Source organism: Oryzias latipes, chromosome 16 (assembly GCF_053564925.1).
Source record: "Oryzias latipes strain Hd-rR chromosome 16, Olatipes_Hd-rR_3.1".
NCBI classification, from domain to species: domain Eukaryota; kingdom Metazoa; phylum Chordata; class Actinopteri; order Beloniformes; family Adrianichthyidae; genus Oryzias; species Oryzias latipes.
The window spans coordinates 26877743-26895556 of record NC_136252.1 but is presented as its reverse complement, the minus strand read 5'-3'; the positions used below and the strand labels follow the sequence as shown (position 1 = coordinate 26895556).

Below are 17814 nucleotides of genomic sequence, written 5' to 3'. Positions count from 1 at the left end.
TTTCAGAGATAATTCACAACAGATTTGCTCATCTGTGTAACAAAATTCAATAAATGGTTTGTTTACCCTTTAGTCACTTCCCTTTAATGGTTTGCTACTTTGTAGTTAGACATGGAGATCCATAAAAATACTATTAACAAAGATTTCGTTCTAAGGTCTTACAAGGTGTTACGCACAAATTATTTTACCAAAGCGTGTTATTTTCAGACCCATTTCATTGGTGCTCTGTTTGTTTTTGTAGAGTCAGTGGAGTAGAAAGAATCCACAGTTTGAAGGTCAAAGGATGTTCTGAATGTGCCACCACAGCAGCACTCACAAAGCCAAAGCAAACTGAGCAGCATCACTAATGAGAATGGAAAGAAGCTTAATGAGTTTCATAGCTTTGCTGTGGGCATGTTGTTCGGGTGCGTCTCCTTCTCCATAAGCCAGCTGTTGCCTTGTAGAATTATTTATGAACATCTTTATTTATTTTTGGCGCAAACATTTTTTAACACAGGATTTCACAACTGTGCAGATTAGTAAAAAGTCATCACAATTCACTGTACTGTGGTCATGTAGAGTTTTCTGTCATATTTGTTATTATTATTTCTATTTTGGGTACGGTAATAATTTTAAGTTATTAATTGTGTATCTTGCTTATTAATGACATTTTACCTGGCAACACATGAACTATAATTTCAATAATGATAATATTCAATGACAGATTATGTCATGGACCTTAATCTACCAAAACACAAAAACTAGTTAATCAAACAACCAGGACTTGTTTGTGCCCAATGATGAAGTGCAAAAAAAAAATGCATCAAATTTCATTAAAAAAAAACACTCACTCTACTTGTTTACTTCTGTTGTAAAATTTAAACAGTTGTTAGTGTAACATGATCCAAAATTGTAAAAGTTTAAACAAAAAACAAAACAAATATTTTATCTATTTATTTATTTATTTACTAAATAAAAAAATCAATGTTTCATAGTACTTTGTTTCATAGTACTATGAAACATGCTTCATAGGTTAACTGGCTACTCTAAATTGTCCCTCGGTGTGAATGTGAGAGTGCATCGGTGTGTGATTGTGGCCCTGCGACAGACTGGCGACCTGTCCAGGATGTCCCTTGCCTTCACCCGCAAGTGGCCGGGATAGGCACCGGCAGCCCGATGACCCTGAAAGAGATCAAACGGATTAGAAGTCCATTAGGAGTTCTGCCAGTCATCCTCCATGGTGGAGCCAGTTATTAAAACGATTGTGCAAATTTGGCATTAGTGTACTTTAGAGTCCCCTCTCTCAGAAAAGCAGGTTAGCCATGAGAAAATCCAGAAAAAAATAAATTATAATATACAGTATTTACAATAATATTCAGTAAGTATCCCCCAAGTTTAAAGACTGGATTTTGTGCATGAACATCCAATATTGTTGATACTGGGGCAAAAATAACTTTTCTTGTGGTAAACATGGTTTTCTGAAAGAGGGAAACCTAAGTATATCCATGCCAAATTTGGTGCTTGCATAAAATGTACAATTTGTCTGAAAAAGCAGCCTAACTAATCTCTGCTGCTGGCTAGATTTGGCAGTAGAACTGACCAGATTCTGGCTAATTAGCAGGGAGAAAAATAAAAAATGTTGGAATAAGCCTAATCAGGCCATCACAGGACTAAGAATTGTATTACCTGTCAATCAAAAAGTGTGCACAATTCTGCGGTCAAGCGTGAAATGAAATAAGTCCATAAAAATGTACCCAGTTTACCAGCATAAACTCTAACCACAAAGACAAAAAACATTCTGGCGTCCAACTTGGCAGTGAGTTTTGTTTTGCTCTTGACTTGCTTGTGAATCAAGGCCTCGCTGGGTATCCCATCAGGAAGAGGGGGGCAGAGAAGCAGGTCCAATAAACAGCTTAAACAAACACTTTGACAAACACACATGCTTGCAATCACACCTACAGCTAAGAAACGTTTGCACTGGGACAGGAAACAGCTGGACTCCAGAAAAAGCCAAAAAGAAAGACAGAGCAAGAGCCTGTTCCCTGTGACACCCACTTGAGTTTCTACTTTAAACAATTAAATAAATAAAATTTGTCTCTTAAAAAGAATCTTTTTTTTTGTTACTTTAAAAGCAAATTAGGTTTAAATTGACTATCAGTTTATTTGGGATGAAATGGATTGACGTCTTATTTGAGAGTTAAGGGTCAATTTTGCTTGTTTTACAACCAAAGAAGAAGGATTTTCTGTGCATAGCAAGTACAGCATGTATGTTAATCTGACATGGCACAAGAGAAAACCAGATAGATTTGTATTTTATCTGTCAGCTTTATGATGAAGGATTTCAGTTGAAAATTGTCTTATGAACCCACTGTCAGGGTTCTGACTTTTTCCTTAATAAAGAGAAGAACCACACAGGAGATGAGAACTTTTGCCAGACTTCTGCAGAAGGACAATCGGTCCGTGACAGCGTGAACTGTCACAGAGGAGTCCTACCTTCTCAGTGGATCCAGTCAGGTTTTATTGGTGCCAGGGTTTGATAACATATAAGTAGGTCATTCAATCAAGCAGTACAGGAACATTATATTCTTGTATAATCAGAACTTTTCAGGTCATTGTTTTCTTACTGAAAGTCAGAACTTAGACGAACATATCATGGTGATGATAGCATGTAAGCAAATGATAATTACATAACCCTAACACCCACTTCACACAAAACTGCAAAACTTTCTCTAGTTAAACATGTGTGACAGGACACGAATGATCACCCCGCTGTAGCAAAGATGGTAACAAGCTTCCCGGATGCAGATGATGTTAATAAATGGCAAAAAAATTTTGTTAAGCACATCTCACATAAAAGTTATTATGTGGTCGAAGCGTTCTTGAGCAAAACACTGAACCGCACATTGCTGCTGGTGGTTATAGGTTGTTGACAGTGTTCAGCGGTGGAGACACCATCAGTGTGTGAATATGTGGGTGAATGGGACTGTAAAGCGCTTTGGGCCTTCTCTGAAGGTGCGTTAAAAGTATACCTCATTTACCATTTCTTGATCAACGGTGCAGCATGTGAAGCCATCATGTAGAGGCAGATTTATTCTGAAGCTGTTTCTGTTTGACAAAATCTGACTCATTCTGGTCTCCTGAAAGCCTAATTTGTTCCTTTACTTGCTCTCTGCCCTCAGAGGCCAAATAAGCAATTAAATCCTGATTGTTTGTTGGTTTTATGTAAATATGTCAATTTTTGTAGATTCCTTGTGCTCATGATTACTCACGTTTGTTTTGAGTTTTCTTAAGGGTTCATATCAGCTCCCAGGGTAATGTGAAAGTCTGACAGTAGGCATCTGCCTTCTATTTAACTTAAAAAAAAAAAAGGTTTTACTGTTTCCACTTCGAGCCCAGAGGAGAGCTATTACTCCAAAGCAGAACACTGTGGTTGTGTAACATTCAAAACAGAGGGTTCTTCCCATGGAACACAGCAGATGTGCTAACAGCAAATAAGAATGCATTTGTGTCTTCCAAAATGATACAGATTTCTTTTTTTATTATTTTTTTGCAAAGCTGTAATTAATGTTGGAGCCATTTCCTGGATAAAAACACCTGCAAATTGCAATTAACTTAAACTTTGATCGACAGATTGAGAGTCCATTTGCTCACCTGAGCATGAGGTCAACAGTATTTATTCCATGTGTTGTCTTTTTCCATAGAATCTGTCCCTATACCATTGATATCATATTTGATACGTGCAGTTCTGAGACCATTACCCTATTAACATGAGCCAAACTTTCCTTTCAAACCATTGTAAATAACTTTGTCTGTGTTTTCTGCCGTGTAGTAGATTATCATTCCACTAGTGACAGTAGGAGGGCTTTTCTTGTTCATTTTAAAATCTCATTAAATCTCCAAAACAATTGTGGCTGAAAAAGTTTGGCTAATTTTCAAAACTTTATGGTGAGAAAAATGCTTTTATTTTTTTTTCTGTGAGCTACTTCCACCTGAATGAAGATAATGCAAAATGTGTTTACTTAAATCTTTATTATACATTTACTCCATGTTGAAAATGTATGGATCAAATTTGAGAACTTGTTTTTATTTTCCCATCTCTGGCTAATGTGAGCCTTCAAAGTGGATCACAGAGACACAGAGACACAGCGGAACCGGCTGTCACACAGACAGAGAGAGAAGCTGCGGGTACCGGGAGAATCTTTGGACGATGTCATGAACCCTAAATGGAGAAGTGATTATTTGCAGAATTAAAGCAGTGCAACTTCCATTGCAGATATACTTCCATTTTGAGACAAACTCTGAGTTGATTTTGTCGTGTTGTGAGTCAATTGTTTTGTGTTGTGGGTTAATTTTTTTAGTGTTTTGAAGAATTGTAGTATGTTATTTTGTGTTGTGTTGCGACTGTAAAGTGCTGTGCTGTGACTCTTCTGGGCCACCGTAAAAACTAACCAAATCCCCTGATACCTCAAAAAAAAAAAAGATGACCTATAGGATTTTTTTGTGGATTTCATTAAAGGGTTTAAAAAACATCTTAATTCCCTCCCAAAAATAGAATTTTCTATCAATTGTTTAATGTAGTGGACTGTAAAGGGTTAAATATCCTACATTGGAATTTCTTTATCTCCTTAAATATAATAATCATGGGAAATCAGGTCAGGCTCACTCTGCGGCAAGTCATGTCCACAATTCAGGGGCGAAGAAAAAATACAGTGAATCCTATTTTACTATTTGAAAGGTAGCATTGCTCATGTGTTCACTGAGTGGATGAATTTTGTAAAAAGCAGAAGTGTAAATATTCCTGAGCAATCAGAAGGCGACACAAACATTTGAACAGAAACAGAGGAGCAGGTATTAGATGTTGAGTCTGTCAGACACAGGATGGGTCTTCCTGCGCTCACTGTCTTCTGGTGCATATGTTGTCAAGTTACCAGTGACCCGGTGGAATGCTAACTGTAAGGGAAACCGCTGACAGCCTGAACACTGAGTGACAGCACCGTAAAATGAGGCAGTGTTTGTTGGATGGGCTGGGAGAAGGGCTCATTCTACCCAATGAAGCTGCAGATAGCAGGGACACTGTACAGAGATTGGACTCAAATGACAGTTTTTCAGTGTATTAAAAAAACAAAACAATGTTATTAAAGTGTTATAGCATGACAATGAAATTAAGAATCTTTTTTTTCTGTTACTGGAAAGGAGTAGGCTTGTGAATTTTACTGAGGCAACAACATAGCTAACTACCCTCCATGGGACTGAGCCAAGCTACGAATGGCTCAGTGGAGAGTGGCAGCCTCAGCTGCTGTCCTTTATGGCTGCTGTCCTCGGGGCATTGAAGCTGCCTTCAGGGATGCCACCTACGGTTCAAAAAAAGTGCAGCTTCCTAAGTGTTTTTCCGACATGCTTCATAAACACCCCCTGTGTGTTTTGGATTTAAAAAAACACCCATGTGTGGTTGAGGAGGTGCTGTGCAGAGACATGGAATAGATTGTGTGCTTCTTTGTGTTTGAAGTTCCAGCTTCCAGGTTGCTAAGCAAAACGTCTTATCTCACCACAGCAAAGGGATGTTAAGTGTCTCGGTTTCTATGAGGGAGGAGTCACAGGGACATCTGCTTTTTGGTATCTCTGTGGCCAAACATTCTCAGGGTGGTCATTGTCATCTTTCCCCACAATCATTTTGATCTCAGACAGGCAGACTCCTGCTGCTTTCAGTCTGTAGGTTGAAATTTTATACTTTAGAAGTTGTACATCCAGTAAAAAATCCATTAATTTTAGAAGGAAAGTGTCACAGGAAGTTCATTTAAGACGAGAGACATGACCTTTGCTCACTTTTGGTTCAAAATATGACCACATGGGTTGTTTTTTATGGCCTGTCCCTTCCAGCTGAGCTGAGTTACAGGTTATTTCTATAAATCTATAAGATTTCTTTTGGCGTTCTTACAACACTGTAATTCTTTGTGTTAAATCTTCTCTTTTTGTTGTTTTGGTTTCAAACTTACCCAGTAGTGGAATTAAATCACCTTCCCAGTGGCTGAAAAAATATCCCAATTACGTAACTCTAATTCATTTTTCGACCAAACGTGATACTTAAGTTACATGCTGTAAATGTTTCATCCTGGAGGGGAAAAATGGTGGAAAAGTCAACCCTCGTGAGAACCGCCCGAGTTTGGATCCCATGCTGGACGTGTGCTTTTCATGCAATAGAAATCTTTACTGTGTAGGGAAAAGTTTTTCCATGTTCTGCTGTTTATGTGAGATCTGGTAGCTTGACTTAGTGTGGCTTGGATTAAAAGATGTTAAAAACCACCTCCAACGAAAATCTTGTTTTTTGTTTTTTTTTTACATGTTCTTGTGGATTTTTTTCATGAAGGAGATCGTGTATTAAGAAAATTAAGCTTAAACTTGCATTTTTAGCATTTCTTTATTCAACCTATGATGATTCAGGAGCAGACAAAAAAATGTTGTTGGAAAAAGCCAATAGTTGTGATGCAGCTGCTACAGTTGGTGGGCCACAAGCTCCATTCTGATTCATCCACTTGCAGACAAATGGATCCACGCACATCCTTGTTTTCCTTGTCTGAGCTGTTATGTAGCTCAAAAATTTACTGCTAGATAGCTCTGTTATTGCTCGCCATTTTTGTTGCACCAATATGTAGGGTTGGAGTTTGTGAGGGGCTGTAAGCTGGTGGAAGAGCGTGTAAACAAAGGGATATTGGGAAATGAGGGCAGGCTTGCTCTGCGTCAACAGTCCTCCCCACAATTCCTTCCTGCAGCTCTGCAGAAACTATGTCTTAGAAAACAACGAGTTTTTTTTAAATTTCAGCTAAAACGACAGAATCATTTTAAAAAACCACACTCAGAGCACTTTACAACAGGTCAAAATATGATCGGATTGTGTCTTAAACTCTGATTAAACTGTTAAAATGTTCTTATAAACCTGTTCCAAGTTTATCTAATTGTTTTTTGTGCCACTACCTTTTCCCTTTCTCCACTAATTACATCAGACTCTGGCTCATAAAGTCAGCTCCTATCCTGAGCAAGCAAAAACCATTTTGGATTCCCAGCTTTCTCGCCTGTTGCTGACACAAGGCCTGACATTACAGCTGAGATTCAAGCCCAGCAGAAACATCAAGAAGGTGATAATAGGTTCTGGACAAGGGTCATTGAACCCTAGGGGGACTTGAGCAGCTGTCATGCCTACGTGTTCATCTTCTCAGTTGGGTCCACTGCTGACAACAAAGAGGACGAAGAAGGGTAGGCATGGTCGGTTGGAGAGGTGTCAGATAACCTGACGTTTATGGTAATAGTAAAAGACGGTGCAGACGGTAATGGCATAGTGAGCGACTTTTCACTTTACAGCTAAATCTGTTCATCTGTAGGGTTGGAAAGCTGGATGTGAAAGGATATACCAAAATTAACCCGACATCAAACTCCAAAATAAAATGATCATAAACACTTGTTGTACTTGATAGAAGTGTTGAGGGATTTACAGCCGTTGTAAAACAGCTCTCTGTTCCATGAACTCATTTCCATGATTGACATGTTCTAACGTCCTTCTGCCAATTTGAGTTTTCCCCTAAGGTACCAACTGCAGCACTAGTTCCTTACACTTATATTTTTTCACAATATCCATGTTGTAGCACATTTGACACAAGGAAATACTGCTAAAAACTCTAGAACCCAAAGAAGCTTTTGTGCCGGAGGTTTAACTTCCTGTTGGATGACACCGAGCACATTTGTGATGAGTTTGCATGGCAGTTTTTTAAGGTTCAGACGTTCCTTTAAAGAAGTTAACTATTGTATGATCAGATCATTCATTCACAAAGCTCATGACATGGAAGGACAGTCACTATATAATTCTATTTTATCAATAGAATCAAACACCAGTATTCTAAAACCAAACAAAAAAATTGTATGTAAGGGTTAATTTGGGACCTGGACTAAGTGACTCCTCCCCCTTTGCGTTCGAAATAGGAAATTCAAGGTAACTATTGAGAAATAAACAACAATTTGTCAGAATAAGTATTCTTGCTCTACCTTTTACACGTACTTGCTAATCAAAATTTGTTTTTCTGTAGTGGAAGTTATTTAAGTTACAAAGTGGCCAATCAGATGCCTCAATAAAGAATGTAATCTCATGTCGAACATTCGAAATGCTTGATTGACAGATTCTCCCAAGCCTGCTTTCAAGTAGTGGGGGTGTAGACTTCCAATAAGCTCCCTCCTGATTGGTGAGAGTGGTTGCCATAGAAAGGATGTCTCAGACCGAATCGGACCAGCCACTGCGTACTGATGTTGTCTGACTCCAACATGGCGGCATTCGTATCGTGAAAAATTGGCGACTGAATTGACTTAATTTCTTTGGACCAGGAAGTAAGCCATTTTCTATGGGTGATGTCACACTCACTCTGCCCAGTTCTCTTATTCATTCAATGGTCAGGGTGTATAGCATGATAAAACTAGCATTAACATGCTACATCTGCTATGTTTTCTAGTAACTGCCATCTAGCACTTAGCTGTGTCATTACAAGGAGATACTGACGACAACGCACAAGTGTAAATGTCAACGAGAGGGGAATAACGACCTCAATGCATACTTCATGCAGAGCCATTATGCAAAGTTTTACACACATTCTAACTGGCCCTGTTTGACAAATTCTTTTACAAACATTTAGACTCTTCAGGAAGGATTTTCTGTAATGAACAAAATAAAATGCATGAGTCAAAACCTCTTGGATTTTTTATGTTAGCTTGTCGTGCAAAGCAGCAGTTGGTCTCTGTGATTTTCTTTCCGAATGTTTGTCCCTTTACTCACTATGGACTATTTTTATGCATAGTTGTGGATCTCTTAACAGTGCCTGGATTAAATCCGTTGTTTCCATTTCTAAACAACTATTAAAAACAATCAAAAGCAGGAACAGTGCTGTTTAGCTATTTTGATGAAGAAATATAATTCTGCCCCCTTTAGAAAAGCTGTGAGTTTTGAGGTAAACCCTAAAAATAAATACGCACAATTTTTACATCTTACTTTCAAATAACTTTTTTATTGAAATATGTTTCTAGCCCATTAAAAAAAATTAGTAAAAATCAAATATTGAGTGTTGTGCTTTTACACCCATAAGAAAGTTAATGGCTCAGTGAGAAAACAGAACTAAATACACTTCCTAGGAATGCTGAAGGTAAATAGTTTGTGTCTTTGAAGCATAAAAAAAAACAAAGTCATTAATGTTAGTAGAAAAACATAAAAACTTCAAGTAAATAACAAGCAGAAAAAAGATTTTTTGTGTCATTGATTTTATAAAATTATTGACGCCTCATGATCTTGATGCTTTGATCAATTACATAATTCATGGTTGATATGTTGTAATATGCAAGTTACTGAACATATAATAAGTTAAATTTTACCAATAAAACCAGTAGTAATACTTTCACTACTATGCTGCAACAAAAAGTCATAGGATTTTGAAATGCATTACTTTTTAAATGAGTTACTCCCAACACTGCAATTATGACTTGATGTTTAAAGACATGTTCATTTTGACTAGATGAGTTAAAAGTACACCAGGGTACAAAATTCACTGACTCATTTGTTTTAAGCTATATATTGATTATATGGTTTAATATTATTAAATCTGTAAGCAATGCCCATTAATCAAATGCAACAGAAATATGTTTAGATGTGGCCGTTTGAACAGGTTTTTAAGCAGTTTGTATTAAAGAATGTCATTTAAGGAGATGAACAACTCCAACAGGTGGAGGGGAGATAATGTTGAGGCAGTGGGAACTCTTTTATCCCAGCACAGAGGGAGAAAGTGGTGTCAGAAATAATCATGCCCAAAATAGCTGCCTAGTGTCTGGACAAAAGCCATGTGTTGGAGAGCTGCTGCAAGAGATGGATGAGAAGGGGCCACAGGGCATTTTGAATAGCAGGGCCATCACAGGTCTGACTTTCAACACTGACGATAACATGGTTATACTTAGTAAAAATAAATAAAAATAAAGTCATATTTTTTGTTTTTCATAATAGAAATTTATTTTTGGAAATTAAAAATTAAGAAGTGTTTTCATATCTTCAACAAAGATTGAAACCTTTGCATCAAGGTTCGCTGGAACTTGTTCTAAGGTTACAAAATAATTTCAACATCTTGAAAGCAAAGTCCTCGCGGCATTATCAGTCTGACGGTTTCCGTCCAGAACTGTCCTGTATATTTCTGGGCTTTTTCTTCACTGCTCCAGATCATTTGTGCCGCACAAGAGGATCAGTGATCTCACATTTTTTTTTCTTCCTAATATTACCTAATATTCATTTACTGTTTACACAAAACAGTAAGAGTCATCCGACAACAGTCGTAGCTGCTTCTCAATCTTGCATTTCTGCTTTTGGTTACTTTCATGTTTCAGTTTCCTGGAAAGTGCGTTTTGAATTATTAAAATTAGCAGGATGTGTCATCACCACATGCAGACAGCCTCTTCCTTGTGAACCAATGCATTTCCATTGCAAATGTTCACTGATGCAGATAGTCGGTAGTGTTGTCTCAATATCTACAGGCAGAAACAGATAAACTCACTGATCTCACAAGTGATTTTTGTGCTCCTCCTGGCAAACTTTAAGTATTGAAAAACAAATAGATGCATACAGTTACTGGTTTCAAAACTCTTTATCTATGAAAGTGGCTTTTTTAGATTGGTAATCAAGAAAAACACGACGTTTTAATGCAAACTAAACCAAACATGCAAAATACACAAGTGCAAATCCAAGGGAATAAAAACACTACTCACAAAAAAAGCTATTTAGTGCTAGGTCAAAGGTAAAGTTTTGGTGTCTGACCCATACTGAAGTACATCAATTCTTTTGCATTTGGAGCATAATGCCTGATGCCACAGCATATCTTATCTGCTTAGATGTGTTCCCACATTTAGGCTGTGATGACACAAAGACTAAACGAACACAACAGACTATTCAGGTTCACCTCTTGTGTAAACTATTACACTGATAAAAAGCCTCACTCTTTCCATGTTTATTGATACAAGCTCTGAGGTTTAACAGTTTAGACCTATCTAAGCCCATAACTGTCAACTTTTATTTTTTATGTAAATTTATTAACTGTTATAGACTATTTTTTTAAACTCTGTTGACTGCTTACCTCAACATTAAAGGAAAAATAAATCTCTTATGACAGAATTGTCTTTACACACAAATAAAAAAAAATGCAATCAGTGTTCCTTTTTTAGACCAAAAAAACACTGATGTGCTACATTTAAAGACAAGACCCTAAAGATGATTTTTTATAATAGTTTTCCATTAGTGGAGATGACAATAGGGAGAATGGGGAAAATAGATTTTTAAACCTCCAGCAGAACTTAAAATTGTCAAACAGTTCTTATTATCAAATCAGCATTTATATTTGTTTTTTGCTGGGACTATTTTATTTCTACAGAAGCTGGAAACAGCCTGCCCTTGTTTGAGTTTTCTTCTTTTTTCACTGTTTTCTCGTGATAACGAGAAAAAAACCTGTACATTTCTGTGACGATCTACAGCTTTGTTCTCACTTTAGTCTTTGGTTCCTTTCAACAAAGTAATAAAGTGTTAGGAGTCTGGCTGAGCCTCTTCTCAATGCCAACAATGTCCTGTGCAAACAATTTCTTCACCACTTTGACCACATGTGTCTGACCAGTTTTGCTGTGAACCTGTGAATCTCTACAGTAATAGAGTAATTTCACCTTCATGATTAAGGCTATTCACTTATGGTTTCAGAGCTCTTGCTTATAACGCTGATACTTTCTTGAGCAAGTTGAATATTACCAAGGAACAAAAACAAGTTTTTCCCTCAAACTAATTCTTGAGAAAACTTAATAACCATGACCGGTTATAACACACAACTAATTTAACTTGTGACACTAAACAGTTATTCTGATATATTGCTTATACTCATCAAACGTATGGCTACCGCTTCATTAAAATCTCTAATTATCATTAATTCAATTCAATTTATTTATATAGCCCAATATAACAACAATAGTCATCTCAGGTTTATTCAAATTACTTCAGTACTAAATTTTTGATTTTTTTTATCTTGTATTTTTTTTTTAGAAAAGCTGGTAATGTCAATGTTTTAGTCTTAGTTCACCAGTTTAGTGGTTTTAAAAAAATATATATAATTACTATAAAAAATGATTTAAATCTGTTGTTGGAAGACGAGGTATGGAAAAAGGAACAGAAAAAATAAGTACTGGCCTAATAACACATTTTTGCTAAATAATAATAACAATAATAATGAAAAGGCAGTTCTTTGAGCGGATATGCTATTTACTAATGCTTAAAAGACATGTTTTAAGACATGTTTTGATCATTTTTATCTTTGTCAATGATGACTCTAATATTGACTCCCCCCTCCCCTTCCCAGTAACTATTATATGTTTGCATAAATGTGTTTTTCTTTTCGTCACTCGTGTTTCTCTGACGGAGCAGGTTCTGCGACCAATGACCGTTTTTAGATGCAGTGAAGGTGTATTGACGGACGTTGAGGGCGGGGGGAAATTTGAACCTCTCTGCAGCCCGATGCCGTCACACGTCCCCTGTCTGTTAGTCTGAGGGGGACCGCACACTTTCAGCCGAGAGGCATACAACTCACACAAAAGTTGAGGCCAACGGCACCGACGGAACCAACAGGAACCGGCGTTTAGAACTTTTCCTCTACTTCACAGAGCGGTCCATGAACGCGACGCGGCAAAGGACAACAAAAAGCGGTAAGAGAAAAAAATCTAAAGCCCTTCAATTTTCCCATAAAGAAGATCATAATTTTGAAAAGTAAAAATTAATTTAAAAATTTCCTAAACGTTTCCACATTTGTATTTTGATAAACGTGTGTATACTTTTGCTGCGTTTTGAGACGCTCGTGCTCGCAGCGCACGCGGGGTTGATCTGATGCGCTCCCAGCTCCATCCTGAATCCATTGATTTTAACAGGCTTTACCTCATGAGTCATTTGACTTTTACTCCTTTACCCAACAATTTATCCAAGATATTGAACATGAGCAACAATAACTGTATCGTCAGACCCCCAGATGATTTAGAATGAACTAAATAAAATGACAGCTGGTGGCCAGTCAGTGCAATAGTACCAATAGTATTATAATAGGCTTCAACAAGTGTTCCTCCACCAACTCCGGTAAACATCTTCAATCCTGAACCCTGCAGGTCACACAGCTTTATAAATCATGTTGTCTTTGAGAGCTTTTTGGCTTGATGCATCCCGCAGAAAAGCAGGATCCAAGCTGTGGTCAATCCTGTTTGGCAAGAGGGTGTGTCTATCAATCCTGGCACATACTCATGAACCATTGGAGCCTATGTAATTTTCCTTCCACATGAATGTGGGTCATCATCTATATAAGATGGCACAAATAGAACAAAATATGAAAGGGATTTGTATTATTTTCCATTTATTAGCAGTCTTGTTCAGTCGGTGAGCTGGTTGCTTCATGGTAGAGCGGATTGTGTACCAGAACTATCTTAATAAGCAATAGCAACAAAAACCTTCTCCAGATTTACATTTGGATGCCAAGCCACAAGACTGTATATATTATGAATGCATTTTAAATCCCACAGCGCTCGATTTTGCCAGGCGGTTCTGGGCAGACTAAAATAGAGAGGACCTTTGGCATATTAGTTCCCTCGTGAATGCAGGAGAGCTCCACAAATGTGGTGATGACAGACAGCTGGGAAGTATGTTGGTGTGAGGATGCCTCTGTTACACCCTTCCATTTTCCACGCAGGAGCCACACACTTCGTAGCAGCTACAGAGGCAGTTGTTAAGTCTGTGGGAATGCTGATTACTGTCATGAGAGTAAAACTTGATGGTTAAAACGCTGCATCCTCTCAGAAAAAAACCGATTGCTTGCACCGACTAAGTGTTACCATGTAGTTAGTGGAATCTATTTTTGGTATGTAATTAGCAAAGGTTGAGGTCACAAAATATTTCAGTTTTACGTCTTCTTTGTGTTGCAGCTACTGAAAAAAAAAAAGTGGAAATCAGTCGTTGCCAATTGTTGTGAGTCGTTGCCCACCCTGTAGGTGAACATCCAGAGAAAGTACTTATGCTACACACATCGTCCATGTGATGCTGAATGCGGGTTCTTGAACATACTTTTAGCATATGGTATTTAGACTGGATTTTCACCCAATACTAGCACTGTACTCACAGATGGAAGAGCCTTGGTGTGAAATGTTGAAACAGTGTGAATCTAGTGATTCTAGTTCCAGGTTTTTCCTTTCACAGCTCGATTCTGATATATAAAAAAAAACCTGGTGTCATAGAATTCTGACCAGGCACAAACCACAATTATTATTTTTTCCTCCATGATCAAATTTCATAGGCTGACATTTTTGTGAATGAGAAGGGATGCCAGTCATATGTCGCTACCAAATCGGAGTCCCTGATTGGTTTAAGTGCAACTGGTTTAATTTTCATTGTGCGTTGTATAGACATGTGGGTTGTATATAGAGCCCAAAAATGGACTTAAAAACTTGCGTGGCGATGCGTGAGCGCCATAGTCTTGAACACAGAAGCCCAAAACACGCATAAGCGCACGTTCGCATAGACTTTTCATTGAAAGTGGCTGCTTGAACACATTTTTCTGAACCCAGTGGGATTCTACATTCATACCGAGCATGTTTTGCATGTTTGGCAATTTCATGAATGCACATTCAGCCGGTGGTGTTCAAATTGAACCAGCTCTAGACAAGCGGGGAAAGGGCTTCTTCTTCTTTAGTTTTTCTACAGTTTACTAGTGCATGTCTGCCATCTACAGTTGGTAGAGGCTTGGTGCAAAATGTCAAAGAAGTGCAAATCTCACAAATCTTGCTCCAGGCTTTTTCTTTCGCAGCTCTATTCTGATTCATGAAAGACTTGGTGTCAGAGTTCTAGCTGGGCACAAAGCACAATTATTTAGTTCTTCTCCATGATCGTGTTTACAATGGCTGGTTACTTCTGTTTTTGAAAAGTTTGCTGTTCACATGTCACTACCAAATCTGAGGTCAAAGTTCAACTGGTTTAACAGTTTCAACAATTTAAACTCTGTGCATGGTACGCAGAGCCTGAAAGACTTAAAAACCTGCGTAGCCATGCGTGAATGTGAGAGTTGTGGATGTAACACCCCGAACCGCGTATTTACATAGACTTTTCATTGGAAGTTTTTGCTTGAACGCGCGTTTCAGAGCCTGGTGTGAACGTAGTCATTCATGCTCTGCTCCATTTCAGAAACCAATCATCAAGCTGACAACAGTTGCGTTTCAGAAATAGAGAGCGGGGTGTCCCAGGGGCACATATAGATAGCAAATGTGATTCCAGCTGCCACTGTGGCATCCCACTCTTGGTGATAGGAAGGTTGATGGAGTGGGGCGTTTCGTCTCAAACACTTTGAGTGGAGGTTCGGGTTGCAGTACCATTGTTGATCAAAGCTGCTTTTTTCCTTTACATGAAATAAGCAGCTGATGGGGATTACCCAGCTGTCGCTGTCTTCTCCCTCCAAGGTGGGCCTTAATTATAAACACATGTAACCCCCCCCTCTTCCTCTGGATGTGTACAGTTATTCTGGTTCCCCTTAAAGGTACGATCATTATCTATGAACAGCTATTCAGCTTTGGTGTTTTTTTCTTCCTGTTTCTCATGAACATTAATGCCGTTTTGTTTCTAATTTTGTTGTTGTTTATTTTTAAGGAAATATTGTATGAAAGCAGACAAAAGGAACATGTTCAATTGATCATAAATATTGTCTACTCAGGTAGTAGATTATGTCATCATTGGAAGAAAACTGACGAAAGAAGAAAAATAGGAAGCTTGACTTACATAGTAATTACACGTTATATAGTTGACTCCTTTTTGCATTTGTGTGGATTTGTGCAAAAGATGAGTAAGAGATTTGTCACAGTCTGTCTCAGAGGAATGAAACCTTGGCAATTCTGTTCTCAGCCATGCAGAGAAAACTGCAGCTGGTGACTGATCATGCATTCAGGGTAAAGATTGAAGTTTTGGAACAACGAGGCATTTAGATAGATAAGAAATACGAAAAAATAGCCCCTAATTTGAAAACGAAGAGTTACAATTCTAAAATCCTCCAAGGAAACACCTAAAACATGTAGTTGACAGTTTATGCAATTCACTTTCATGCTTTAAAGGTCAACATTGTAATGCCACTTGAAGCTGAAGCGACCATCTGGTGAGGCTGGACATTTAGGAAATTACAACAATCAGAAACAGCAATCTGCCAGCAAAGAGGAAAGCGGGAAGTTCAGCAAGCCCAAGGAGGAGGAAGAGGGGAAAGTGGACACACTCCAGTTCTCTCTAAATAGTAGCAAGGGTTCACACTGGGACCACTGTATGGTTGTTTAGGTTGGGGTTGATATCCCAATCACGTGCAAGCAGCAATTTCCTGCATCCAAAATCTCCGAAGATGACTCTTAAGAAGAGATCAATTATTTGATCCCGGGCTTTCAGGCTCTTCGAAGATCATCTGTCACAGATAATGCCTTGTGGGCTTGGCAGAAACTAAATATTCTTACTTCTATTAATACAGTTTTGGACTTTGGAAGTAAAGCCCGGAGAAGGTGAGAAGATCCTCCTTTGAAGTGAATCGTATGAAGGTGGTCTCAGTGCAGAGAGCATGCAGTCCCAGGGGAAATCTATCAGAAGCAGAACATTAACCACAAGATATGCCGTAGTTTTTGTTTTGCTGAGCGGTTTCAACGCAGATCTAAGGGGGCCAACCAGGGAGATAAAACATTTACCTTTGGGGCATTCAGACGTTTAATCAAAATGGCAAGGCCAGTGGACGACAAACAAATGAATTGTGCCTGAACAGGTCAGCACAACCCACATTTGTAGAGTTTGTCCTTGAACAGTTCTGCTTTCATCGAGACCTTTTTGTTGACTTCCTCAAGAGGTTGAACGAAAGTAAAAAGATAGCATTGGAATCATCCACCTGCTGAACTAGGAATGAACTTAGCTTGCTAAAGAATCTGTCAACGGATCAAATAGTTAACCAAATAGAGTAAAACAGTGATGTTCAGATGCAATTTGTGATTGAGAATGAGTTTATTCATACCATTTAAGTTGACTTTAATCCTGACTTAAAGAAAAACTAGATTAAAAATGTTTTGTTGGCTTTATGATTATAAAGTTTATATCTCTTATAAATCATTTAAAGTAAAAGAAATGACAAAAACGGTGGAGCCTAGACGTCAATTGGCTAATAGAGGACAGCCCTCTATGCAAATAGGTGACTATATAACTTCTATGAGGATGCCAGATGGCACACACAGTCTTCTTCCTTTTTTGCGACTCACGCTGCTCGCGCCCACGATGACGTGCATCTTGTGCAGTCGGTGATCTTTGTTGGCTTCTGGGGCTCTGTCCCACGGTTGTGACTTTTCCCCTCTGTGTGATGCTCCCGTGTAACAGTTTGAGGTGAGGTGAGGGACGAATGCAGAGATGACCAGATCCACAAAATCTGCCTCGAGATCTCGAAGCCCCTCCAGATCCAGGTCAAGGTCCCGGTCCTCATCTCAGTCCAGAAGTCGCTCCAGGTCCCGGTCCAGGAAGCGTCATTACAGGTAGGATCAGTCCTCCTTTCTGATGGATTGTGTGTGTGCGACTAAAATCCCATTTACATAAGCGGATTGCTTTATAAATGTAAGAACTACACAACCTGATCCAAGATATTAACCTTAAAAGCAGAGTTTTAGATTAATGGAGCATGTATTGATTCACAAGAATGAATAAAAACACTATCATAAAGATACAAATCAAAGCTTTTTTCTGCATTAGACTAAGATCTGTTTTTGCAC

General features: G+C 38.3%; 1 protein-coding gene across 3 annotated transcripts in view; it reads left to right on the top strand.

Moving 5' to 3' along the window:
* Positions 1-17814, top strand: part of thrap3a (thyroid hormone receptor associated protein 3a) — a 36986-nt gene that overhangs the window by 8182 nt on the left and 10990 nt on the right. For 2 of the 3 annotated variants that reach the window (XM_078932733.1, XM_020710308.3), the window contains exon 4: positions 17429-17580. In XM_078932733.1, coding sequence (XP_078788859.1) covers positions 17459-17580 — 122 coding nt within the window. In that variant the 5' untranslated portion in view covers positions 17429-17458. Of the gene's footprint in view, positions 1-12483; positions 12721-17428; positions 17581-17814 lie in introns of those variants that run through there. The other variant, XM_004078438.5, reaches the window with a different exon arrangement.